At 37.5% G+C, this 13,145-nt stretch overlaps 1 protein-coding gene and 1 long non-coding RNA gene across 2 annotated transcripts; both read left to right on the top strand.

The window, feature by feature from the left end:
- The first annotated feature begins 630 nt into the window (after positions 1-630).
- LOC139191718 (trihelix transcription factor ENAP1-like) lies at positions 631-3,797 on the top strand. The gene is made up of 3 exons (XM_070812717.1): positions 631-1,865; positions 2,328-2,384; positions 3,783-3,797. Exons 1-3 carry the CDS (start codon positions 921-923, stop codon positions 3,795-3,797), a joined length of 1,017 nt encoding a protein of 338 aa, XP_070668818.1. The 5' UTR covers positions 631-920.
- Positions 3,798-6,900: 3,103 nt separating this feature from the next.
- Positions 6,901-13,139, top strand: LOC139192263 (uncharacterized). Its single transcript, XR_011576311.1, has 2 exons — positions 6,901-7,142; positions 12,883-13,139. It is a non-coding gene; the product is annotated as an uncharacterized lncRNA (long non-coding RNA).
- Positions 13,140-13,145: the final 6 nt, after the last annotated feature.

Raw genomic sequence — 13,145 nt, 5'->3', positions numbered from 1 at the left:
TGGATTCCCCGCAAGCGTAAATGGTTAACCTCACTAGTTATATATAATTGGTTGAGGTGAAACTGTGCATGAGAGCAGGCAGAAGTGATGATTGAACAAATGATAAAATTTGAAGATTTCGCTTGAGGTCATGCACTCCAAGTTCCAACCGCTAGTTGAGATTCATTTCATGTATTTTGATTGTTGATATATAGGATAAGTTTTCATGATGCAAGTTCAAGTTATCGCTGGAAAAAAAAGAAAAAAAAAACTGTGCGGTATTGAATTATTTGGCTACTTAAGAATGAGTAGAAACTTTTGCTTCAAATTCAATGTGTTTGAATTATAAAGCTTGGTATTTATGATCATTATTGTTCATATTATGAATCATTATGTAAAAATCATCTCTGCAAAAAATGAATTAAAATTAAGATCGTTTATTCAATATATTGTAGCAAATGCATAGAAAAATCTGTTCATCTGTTTTTATACAGTTCGAGTAAGTCATCTTAGTTTTAATTCAATTTTTTTATATATAGAGTAATTTATAATATAAAGAATTAATTGGGAATCGGCAACGATTAGTCCAACGTTCAAGAATAACAATGGGCGCCAATGTCCATCAATGACTGTCCCATAAAAGGTTGGGACCATCAACCATCAACATTCCCCATTCATCTGCATTTACAAACCCATTCGGGTAACCCCGAAACCTTTCGATCTTCTAAGCCGCCAGCCAAATTAGGGTTTTTGTTTCAGCTCTCGGAGCTTATCCCCCTTCCCTCTAATCTCTCTCAATTGTAAATTCGAATTCTTCGGAAACAAACAATCTACAAAATTACATTAGTTTTCAATTTTTCCCACACAAAAATCCTCAATTATTTTTGCGTCATTGGGTATTAGGGTTCGAGCTGCTGTGAAGCTACCGATTTTGTGCTCCAATGGACGACATAGTAGACGACCCAAGGTACCATCCGAAATCCTACTCTGCAAGCCACCATGACTCCTCTGATCGCCGTAAAATCGACACCCGAAACACCCAATATGCTCGTCCGGTTCCTAACCGATACGCGGAGGAAGACGACTACGAATTGGACGATTTCGACGAAGGAAATGGCCCGGAAGACCAATACAATGACGAGGAAGACAAGCACAGACATGGGTTTAATCGGAATTTTGACGCGGAGGAAGATTTTGAGAGGCTTCCAAAGAAGAGGAAGGCGAAGAATTTGGAATCAAGGTACGAGTTTGCCCCACGGGTGAGGCCGAACTGGGAACTGGGTTTTTGGGCTGAAGAGGAGTGGACGGAGCACGCGGTGTTTATGCTGCTGGAGGTTCGGGGCGATAGGTTTCTTCAGCTGGGGAGGAAGAGTTTGAGGTCTGATGATTGGCATGAGGTAGCATACAAAGTCTCAGAGGCGTCGAAGATTGAGAGGACCGACAGGCAGTGTAAGTCGATGTTGGATATGCTTAAGAGGAAGTATAAGAAGGAGAAGGAGAAAATGGAAGAAATGGGGTTGAACTCTAGCAAATGGGCTTACTTTAAGAAGATGGAGATGTTAATGGCATCATCTTCGAGGCAGGAATTTGGGCTTGCTTGTGGGATTGATTCTGGGGAGTATGTGTTTATGAACACGAGGGTTTATTTGGAACGGTCGAATGGGTTTGATGAGATGAGGGATAGTCCTGGTGAGTCAGAGACAGATGATGATGATGAGAATGGGAATGAGGATTTTGATGTGTTTCCACCAAGAATGGCAGGGATGGGTGGAGGGGACGGGGATGAAGGGTCTTCGTATAGAGTGTTGACGGATTCAATTCACAAGTTTGGGGAGATTTATGAGAAGATTGAGAGTAGTAAGAGGCAGCAGATGACAATGAATGATGTATTGGATTATTTATATTGTAGGCCACTTGTTTATTGAGTTGTTAACAACTTAAGTAATCTGATAGTCCAAACGAAATAAGGATTATGGAGTCTTATCCTTTGCAATTGACCTAAAAAAAATCTGATGGATTTCACTACAAAGATACAGTATCATGGTGGGACTTAAACACTTAAGTGATAGGGTTCGACTTTCACAACCAATAATAGGCTGGTTGTGATTAAACCCTAATGATATAAATACTATGGTTAAGTCCCTGCTTCCATACGCTTAATCTCTTAGATACGCTGAACCCTATTCATATAGCAGAGAGATATTATTGAAGTACTTGAAGTAGAAGACAACCTAGAAATCTGCAATGTCTTCCGTATTCTACAGATAAGTTTAATATAATTAGTTAATCTCTATTTTATATTGATTTGATTTATTCGTGATCCTAATGTCTTGTTGTTGTGATTTCAGAATATGTCTTACATGTGGTATCAGAGCCACACAACAAGCTTAGGGTTCGGATTAAAGGTAATTATTTGATTACAGAATATTGTTTTGGTTGGCTGATTTCTATCATTCTATCCTATGAAATCAGTTAACATGCTTCCGCGATTCTGAATTCTGTATCAATTAAATTTTCGTAAGTTTATTATGTTTATATTTTACGGAAAAATAAAAGTATATATTTATATATATATATATATATATATATATATATATATATATATAATCAAAGTCACTATTGTTCTAGTACTTCACCGTTAAAAGAAAACTTCTTTTCGAATTGCAATATGAAATGGTTTCTTTTCGAATTGCATGAATTTTGTAAACTAAGTGCAGGTTTTGATGGCGTTTGACCAAACCTAATGTTGGATGATATTTGGATTTATTATATAATCCTCTTATTATCGATTTAGTTGCGATAATTCGATTTCATTATTATTAAAAATTAAAAAAAAAAAAAAGGTGAGATAGGCCGTTGAAACAGTACGGGGTCTTCTCCCTTGCGTGTGAAGTCTTTAGCTCTCTTGCAAAACAGCTCAATAGCGGCTTTTGGATCTATTTGGTGTTTTCCGGTAAGAATTCTCTCCGGAAAGGTATGAAATCGTACAATTTAATCTACCTAATTTGGTTGAGTTAAAATTAAGCTTTTGGTTTCAACTAAATTGATCAAGATATTGTTGATTCTAGGCAATCAACCTTTATTTTCTTATTTATTTTTCCATCTCAAAATTGATTAAGTTGAGAATTTATGCTTCCGCTTATTACGTTGCAAAATCTAGCCTTTAAAAAAAAAAAAGGTTTGCTTGTATTTTGGGCTGTTCTCTGTTACGATTATGTCAAATTATTAAATTAACCCTTTCAGATGTGAGTTTTCTGGATGAATATTGTATTGGATTTCAGGCTTTCATGATTTAAATTTTGGATTTAGCCTTGTTAATTAACATGTTCTAAAAGGCATTCCCAATTTGTTTGTTTTCTGATGAACCGATAATGGTGAAACTATTTGGCAACTTACGTATATATGAACAAATTATTGTATTATGAAGGATTGATTGCTGTCATAATTTTGATGTGTGGTTAATTACATTATTATGAATTGCTTTCAGACGGTTCGTATTAGGTTTTCAATTTTTTAATAAATTGATTCAATTGTGGTGTGAATTATTTATTGCCTAAACTTTTGTCAAAATTAATCGTGCTACATTATAGTGGTATGACTCCATTAAAGTCTCATTAAAAGGAAACCCATTCATTTCAATAACCTGGACTTGATAGACTTCCATAACTCCAAATATTATGAAATTCGGTCATTTCGTAATATTAAATGGATTGTAGACGCTGGTTTTTTTTCAAGTTTTTTGGACAAGAAATGGATTTATGGTAAATTTTTAAGTGTGATACTATGTTGCTGGAATTCTGCAGACTTCTGCAGAATAGTCTGTTTGTAATATTATTTTGATATATCAATGTAACTCATAAATTCATGAGATTTTAGTATGATATACATTGAGATGTTTATTTGAAGTATGGAAATTTTCACCAGCATTGGTCTGAAAATGAGTTACTGGTGAATTTTTAATCTTGGGACTGTACTGCAGATTTACTCAGCTTCTGCAGCACATTTCATTTCGATTTTAATTTTAGCCCACTTTTAAGATTGCAAAAAGAATGGAACTTTGGGTGACAATAAATTTATATGTCTACTTCATTTCTAAAAAATTTCATGCATATTGGAGAAAAATTAAATTTTTTGTGAATTATTTAGTCTCCGGTATATACTGCAGAATTTTTGCCGTTTCTGCAGCATATCCCATTTATAATTTTCTTTTAGTACACTTGTAAAGTCTCAGAAATTATGAAATTTTGGGAAATAACAAATTTTTATGTTTACTTTATGTCTCAAAAATTTGATGCATATCGGATGAACAATGAATATTTAGTGAATTTGTAATCTCAGGTATGTACTGAACATGTTCTGCTGTTTCTGCAGCACCTCTCTTTTCAAATTCATTTTTGGCTCGCATATAAGATTTTAAAAATCATGAAATTTTGAAAAATAGTAGTCATATATGTCTAGTTCATACTTGAAAATTTTCATGACAATCTAAAGAGAATTGAGTTTTTAGTGAATTTGCAAACTAAAGTAGTACTGCTGAATTTTGGTACTTCAAACTAGTTTTGTTATGTGATATTGTTTCACTGATTTGTGCACATCTATTGGTACCGGTTATTATACAAGTTTATGGTTCCAATATGTCCTTATTTTATGCAAATTATCAACACTAATGAATTTTATAGACAACACTGATTAAATTTTGATTTAAAGATGTATTGGTTTGTTTTGCTTAAACCAATGTTTTGTTTGGTCATCAATTCTGATTATGATGATAATTGTCTTTTGAGAGAAAATTGGAAAGTGGCATCAGTTTACTAATTGATCATTTTGGTCCCTATCGAACAACTGAATAACCATGTTTCCTCTTTCGAGAACTCTATTGTTCAATGTTAACAACGACATACTTTTGTGTCTGATTGAATCTTTTGAGAATCATTGAATATCCAACAAAACGGTTATTTAATACTGTTCTAAAGGATTATTTTGAAAAATCAGAATTCTAATTTATATGGTGAATACTTTGTCCCAATGGGAATTTCATGAAATCACTCACCAATTATAAATTAGTATTATAGCAAATCATAAAGTACTTCTAACATATTTTCATCTGGCCAAAGCTGTTGAAGCTATATGTATTTTGTGTATTTTATGTTTTGGCTAGCTATGCAGGTATTTTCTTTGCATGATTAGTTTCTGCCCAAAGGTGTAACAATCATGCAATTTGGAGTTGGTTCGATCCTCCACAACTCACTACTTCCATGATGAATCTTGCAGAATCAAGAATGAGTAGGTAAATTTGCCAATCTTTTTCCTTAATTTTCTGTGAGTTCTAAATTGGATTAAAATTATTATTGAAAAAATTGATGTTGTTGAGATATCTATGTGTTTACTTTAATCGACTTTGTTTTAGAATTAAAACATAAATTTTGAGTTTGGATTCTCTTATTAGGTTTCATTTTAATTTATGATCTAATATTTAACACATATGTGGGTCTTCTCTCATACACTAAAATAAATTTTGTAGCCATTGGTTTATCTAATCACTTGTCACTTTTAGATCGATTAATAATGTTGAGATATTGTTCCTTATATAAGCCTAATTTTGATACATATAGATTGGTTTATTATGTCCAAACCAACTATTTTGTGACTCAACAAATTTATTTAAGAAATTTTTTTTTTGTGTTTTGAGCATATTAAAGATTGTAAATTGGTTTTATTTAAATTATGATTAAATCTGAAATTGTGGTAGAGCTTGGGAAATACTGCTGCAATTTTGCATACCTTGCAACGTGTCCTATTTGATTACCATTTTGATAGATTTTCTAACTCCAAACTTTGTAAAAATTTGTCATCTTATATTATATAATGGATCGTGTATAGTATCTTTATTTATTCAACTAGCCTATATTTTGTTATATGAAAACCACTTTCTCTAGTGTTTAATCTTGCAATTTTGAGTGTTGCCCAAGTGGGAGAAATAATGTATTATGGGCTTCACACTCATCAATTTTGCATGCTTTTCATGGTCATAGTTTTGATAGATAAAACGTCCATTATCATATTTGTTTATATTTTATTTGTTATATATGCAATTAATCTTGTAGGAAATTCAAGAAGGGTTAATGAGTATATTCTGCTCAAAAGTGTTTTGCTTATTAATTCTTGTATGTTGTTCAAGAAATTGGACTTGTGATTTATATGTTATTGATGGATAATTAATCTGCTCAAAAGTGTTTTCTTATTCAGTACAACTATAAATCAATGTATAGTGAAGCATGGAATTGACAAGATAGTATATACTTCATCTGCTCAAAAGTGTTGAAGCTATATAGGTTTACCCTTGTATTTTATGTTTTAGCTATGCAAACCTAATATAATTAGTTTCTGTCCAAAGATGATTCTAGAATTATATGTTTTTGATGCATAAGAAAACATTTAGTTAAAGTTTTCTATTTATGTCAGATGTTAGATGAACAAAACTGACCAAATGATTTTGTATAGTTTTTCAGTCACAAGAGTCACCTCCCTACAGATATCTAGAATAAAGATGTTGAGCTCACAAATTTTATGTTTTAGATCTTGTTTATACCATATTTAGGGTCTCGTATATTTGGGCCTTGGGCCTTGTATTTAGGCCTCACACTAAAGCCCATACTTTGTTAAGTCCCTGCTTCCATACGATTAATCTCTCAGATACGCTGAACCCTATTCATATAGCAGAGAGATATTATTGAAGTACTGGAAGTAGAAGACAACCTAGAAATCTGCAATGTCTTCCGTATTCTACAGATAAGTTTAATATAATTAGTTAATCTCTATTTTATATTGATTTGATTTATTCGTGATCCTAATGTCTTGTTGTTGTGATTTCAGAATATGTCTTACATGGCAGGGATGGGTGGAGGGGACGGGGATGAAGGGTCTTCGTATAGAGTGTTGACGGATTCAATTCACAAGTTTGGGGAGATTTATGAGAAGATTGAGAGTAGTAAGAGGCAGCAGATGAGGGAATTGGAGAAGATGAGGAAAATTTTCAACAAGGAGTTGGAGTTGCAGAAGAAGCAGATTCTAGAGAGGGCGCAGGTGGAAATTGCGAAAATTCAGGAGGCAGATGACGATGATGAGACAGATGTTTCTGTTGAGGATCTCAGTGAATGATGCAGGTGAGGGGGTGTGTGGTTTCTGTCTTTTGCTTCAACTTAGTTGGCAACTGAATTGGTGCTACAATTATTCTCTAGATATAATTTTTGTGAGATTATTGTTTTATAATATGCTAAGTTTGCTCTGATTGTATAATTTTGTACCTCTAACATTGTGATGCTTGCTCCGAAGAAAATCGGATACGGTGGTTTGGACATGTGCAAAGAAGGCCTACTGATGCTCCGATTAGAAGATGCGACTATGGGACAGAGGTTCATGGCCGAAGGGGTAGAGGAAGACCTAGGAAAACTTTGAAAGAGATCCTAAGAAAAGACTTAGAGTACTTGGATCTAACGGAGGACATGACACAGGACAGAACACAATGGCGTTCTAAGATTCATATAGCCGATCCCACTCAGTGACTTGGATTTTCCAAGTCTCCAACCGAGAAGTTGTCCTTGCTCGGGAAATTAAGGGAACACTACCTCAACCTACATGCTCCACTCACAAAACTTCAACATACAAGCTTCAACAAAAGAAAATTCAAAGAACTTAGCAAAGAAGGCTTTGGTGATTTAACACAATACGTTGAAATGAAGGAAAGCTTATTTATTGATATCATCGATAAGTTACAAATATGTACATATACTTGAGTCAAAATAAACAAACAAGAGGGAGCCTTCACAAAGGTTGCTTAGGAGAAGTCTCAGCAGTCGGTAGACCCCAGAAAGAGAAGGCACCGGAGGGGGATCATTCGGAGCCTCAGTACTGGACAGAACCCTAGAAGGAGGAGGCATCAGAGGTTGATCATTTGGAGCTTCATTACGCGGTACAGCCCCAGAAGACGAAGGCAATAAATGCCTTTGGAACAAACCCACAAATCTCTGATGATCAAGTAAAACCTGACCATCAGATTCCTTCATCTGGTCAAGCTTCCTCTTCATGTTTGTAGCATAGTCATGTGCGAGCCGGTGCAACTGTTTATTCTCATGCTTGAGCCCTCTAATCTCTTGTTTGAGACTCATCACTTCAGCCGCCAATTATTCAACTTGGCGGGTTCGAGCAAATAGGCGTTGGGCCATATTAGACACAGAACCTGCACATTGAACACTAAGAGCCAGAGAATCCTTAACAGCCAACTCATCAGACCGTTTGGAAAGTAGTCTGTTATCTTTGAGAGTGAGAAGGTTCCTGGCCACTACCGCAGCGGTCATATCATTCTTCATCACGGAATCCCCAACGGTAAGAGGACCAGTAGGGGAGACGAAGGATGGGCGCCATATGTTGTCTGGAGAAGGCGGGGCTGCCTCTTCAACAAGGTTCAAATCAAAACGACTGTCGGAGGGGCCAGACATTTTCAAAGGTGTTGAAGAGAGAAGAGGTCGGACAAATCAAGATCTTAGAAGTGCAAGAATAGAGCTTCTACTGGTGGATATTCAAGTGTGCTTTGGAACTTAATATCAGCCCCTATAAAAATTTGCACTCGACGAAGCTTCAGAAATCGAAGAGGCGCCTGCTCAGAAATCGAAGAGGCGTTTGCTTTCTCAAAAGTTGGGCTGCTCAGAGACCACGAGGGTCGATCTCAGAAATCGAAGAGGCGTTTGCTTTCTCAAAAGCTGGGCTGCTCAAAGACCACGAAGGTCGATCTCAGAAATCGAAGAGGTTTGCTTTCCCAAAAGCTGGGCTGCTCAGAGACCACGAGGGCCGATCTCAGAAATCGAAGAGGCACCTACTTTTCCAGCCTTGTCAGCACCTGTCACACGCACACTCAGCTTTGCGGAAATTATGGGCATTCTGTCGAAGATTTATGGCGAAGTAAAAAGCACATGAATCGTACTGTTCAATCACCCACTTCCCACACGCAACAGTAGCTCATGGGTACCACATATAACTTTGCCAAAATTCTCTGACAAAGTTGAGACACGTGAAGCTTGCAGCTCTCACTACATCGCTCTGACCAAGAAGGGTAAAAGAATAGCAAAGAAACAACACTAACAAAGTTTAGACACATAAATTTTGAACGCCTAGCTACCATATTATTACCCACAAGGGTAAAGGAACAGTACCACTGCTGGATAATTGGAAAGTCCCGGTGTGTCAACCTCTGTGCTTCGTGGCAAGGTAGACTAGCAAACATGCCCAACCTTTACTCACATTCGAGAAAACACTCCCAACAAGATTGCTTGCCCCAAAATCGAAGAGGCATCGCCCTCCGAATCTCGAGAGCCAGACTCCCAACATGATTACTTTCTCAAAAATCGAAGAGAGGGTAAAGGAACAGTACCACTGCTGGATAATTGGAAAGTCCCTGTGTGTCAACCTCTGTGCTTCGTGGCAAGGTAGACTAGCAAACATGCCCAACCTTTACTCACATTCGAGAAAACACCCCCAACAAGATTGCTTGCTCCAAAATCGAAGAGGCACCGCCCTCCGAATCTCGAGAGCCAGACTCCTAACATGATTACTTTCTCAAAAATCGAAGAGATGGTAAAGGAACAGTACCACTGCTGGATAATTGAAAAGTCCATGTGTGTCAACCTCTGTGCTTCGTGGCAAGGTAGACTAGCAAGCATGCCCAACCTTTACTCACATTCGAGAAAACACTCCCAACAAGATTGCTTGCTCCAAAATCGAAGAGGCACCGCCCTCCGAATCTCGAGAGCCAGACTCCCAACATGATTACTTTCTCAAAAATCGATGACACCGCTCTCCGAATCTCGAGAGCCAGACCCCCAGCAGGATTGCTTTCTCAAAAATCGAAGAGGCATTGTTCTCCGAATCTCGAGAGCCAGATCCCCGACAGGATTGCTTGTTCGAAAACCGAAGAGGCACCACTTTCCCAACTTCAAGAGCCGGATCTCCTTGGATAAAGCTTGTTTGTAATCTTCACATGCAACATCAGCTTTCCAGATACCACAGACCACTTTTTCAAAGTGCTCTGACAGAGTTAAAACTTGTGAAGCTGGCAGCTCCCACTACCGTGCTATGACCAAGCAGGGTAAAGGAATAGCATTATTACTTGATGTTAGGGAGACTCCTATATATGTCGACCTCCATCCCCAACGGACAGGCAGACCTGCAAAAATGCTCAACCCTTCCTCTTATCTGAGAGGGCACTCCCAACTAAGCCTTTCGAAATATTCAGCTTTCTTTCCCCCCGATAATACCTCTGTAAACAAGCTATACTAGAGCAAGAATATCTCATATCATCAGGGTTAAAAGCAAGAGTATCTCATATCATGCTTTTTCTCTGTCTTTTCCTTTGGCCTTGTTCTTACCTGCAAGACAATGAGAAAGAGAGCAATCAGTCAACACTTGGAATCAAGCTTCCAGCCAGGAACTGACTGCCTGGAACCCCTTACCTGATTACTTACCTGGCATTGCTCTCGAGTACTCATCTTCAACATCTTATGCTTCCAGGGAAGATACCGCATCTGTCTGAGGAACAGATAGGGCAAGTGAGAAGGATACAAGGAAGCATGTGGAGACAAGCGTAACAGCACACGTGCCGATACATCCACTACTCTGTCAAAAGCAAAAGTATTCCATATCAGCAGGGTTGAACGTACTCTAGATTTGATGGACTTGTTTTGACCCTCAAATTCTTCAATCGGCCTTATACTCTGGAGGAAACCAGAAAACCCTCCAGCCCAGTTCAAGAATAAGCCTGTGGAAAGTTACTTCTTCAAAAGCAAAAGTATCCCATATCATCTCTTCTCATTTTTCTTCTCTTTATCCTTCATGCTGCCTGCAAGATAGGGAGAATGTGAACAATCAGCCGGAGCTCTGATTGCTTACCTTGTCTGTTACCTCTTTCAGCAGATCCCCTAGCTCGGCGACTTGGGGGACTCCTACTACATGGTTTGTATCGCGCTTGACCAAGCCTGAAACTACAAGTAAGCTTCAAGTGACATTGATACATTACCTTGTGCATCTCCACCAGTTACAGATACCACCCCTGGATGGAGAAAGAGTACTTCCAGAGAAGATGCCATATCTACCTATGAGACAGATAAGGAAAGTCAAAACGATACCACACTCCGGTACTTAGAAGTTTCGTGGTTACGAGATCATTCTCCCACAATATTTCCTAATGTCATTTGTACTAAATCATTCACTTGTACTCCCTAAAGGAGAGTTTGAACCTATGTACTTGTGTAAACCCTTCACAATTAATGAGAACTCCTCTATTCCGTGGACGTAGCCAATCTGGGTGAACCACGTACATCTTGTGTTTGCTTTCCTATCTCTATCCATTTATATACTTATCCACACTAATGACCGGAGCAATCTAGTGAAGATCACAAAAAGTGACCGTTTTCGCTACCTAGGATCTATCTTGCAAGAGAACGGAGAATTAGATGGAGATCTCAACCATAGAATACAAGCTGGATGGATGAAGTGTAAGAGTGTATCCGGCGTGTTGTGTGACCGTCGTAGGCCACTGAAGCTCAAGAGAAAATTTTATAGGACGACAATAAGGCCAGCGATGTTGTATGGCACAGAATGTTGAGCGGTGAAGCATCAACACGTACACAAAATGGGTGTAGCGGAGATGAGGATGCTTCGTGGGATGTATGGGCACACGAGAAAGGATAAGCTTGGGAATGAGGATATCCGAGGTAAAGTAGGAGTAGCCAAAATTGAAGGAAATATGAGAGAAAATCGGTTCCGGTGGTTTGGACATGTGCAAAGAAGGCCTGCTGATGCTCCGGTTCGAAAATGTGACTACGGGACAGAGGTTCAGGGCCGAAGGGGTAGAGGAAGACCTAGGAAAACTTTGGAAGAGACCCTAAGAAAAGACTTGAGTACTTGGATCTAACGGAGGACATGACACAAAACCGAGCGCAATGGTGTTCTAGGATTCATATAGCCAACCCCACTTAATGGGAAAAGGCTTTGTTGTTGTTGTTGTTGTTGTGTGGTTTTGTTCCTCTGTTAAGTTATGTGATATGTTTCATGGCATTTTCTCCGTTTGTTGAGTAGCTCTGTTTTGGAAAGAATTTGATTTACTTTGGCCCCATTTTTTTTTTTTTTCATTCCTAATGTTAGTATCAAAAACATTAAAGACATGATTTAGTATCAAAAACATTAAAGACATGATCTTAATGTTCTACCTTCGAAACCCAAAATCCCACAAACAATGGCTTTCGTGGTTATGCAGGGGCTCATGCATTGTGTTCTATGGCTTCAGTTATGTTTGAGATGCGTTATTTTTTTGTATTTAAAGAGAAAATTGTTGGTGACTGCTATTAGAATTGATTTAAGAAGATAAGAAACATTGATTCGGTAAATACTAAATGGAGAACATACATGGATACAAGGGCAAGATACAACTTTGTTGTGTTCATCTCGTACTTTGTTAGAGTTGAGCCTTTAGACTGTCAAACATTAGAACTTGCTAGCCTCAGGTTTTAGCGGATGATCCAACATACAAACTCGTTTGAAAGTGCTTTTAAAATGACTGAAACTGCTTTTGGTGAAAATGTTTTTGGGTTCCAAAAGCACTTGAAGTTCTTGCAAGAAGCACCTCAAGTGCCTTTTCAGGATTCACTTGCATTATTTTACTAGGATTGGTTTCAAAAGCACTTTCAATCATTTTGAAAACGCTTCCAAACGAGCCATACACTTGTATCAGTCTTGTGTGTGCTTCAGAACAAGATGTTAACATACTCTTCAAGGTTGAATGTTATCTTGAGATTTAGGAAAGCATCTTCTTCTTCTTAATGAAATTTCTGAATTTGTCCTAATTTCTTGTCTCAGGACATATTATGATCGAGAAGGACGGGAACATCTAATCGCTGTTCTCAACTGTTTCGGGGATTAACTTGCAAGACATTCATCTTTAATCTGTTGCTCTATCATCTTCCGTTATCCTTCAATTTTATCAAATTATTTTTATTTTTGAATATGTCACAAAATCGATTAAAATTTTTATAACTAAAATTTTCTGTGAAGAGTCATAAATATTTTCTATTGACTTTTTTTAAGTGAAAAATAAGAAAAATCCATATTTATTACAGACT

The sequence above is a fragment of the Malus domestica genome, chromosome 15 (genome assembly GCF_042453785.1).
Source record: "Malus domestica chromosome 15, GDT2T_hap1".
Lineage (NCBI taxonomy): Eukaryota > Viridiplantae > Streptophyta > Magnoliopsida > Rosales > Rosaceae > Malus > Malus domestica.
Note: the sequence above shows the minus strand (reverse complement) of the source record. Positions and strands in the feature narration are given on the sequence as shown.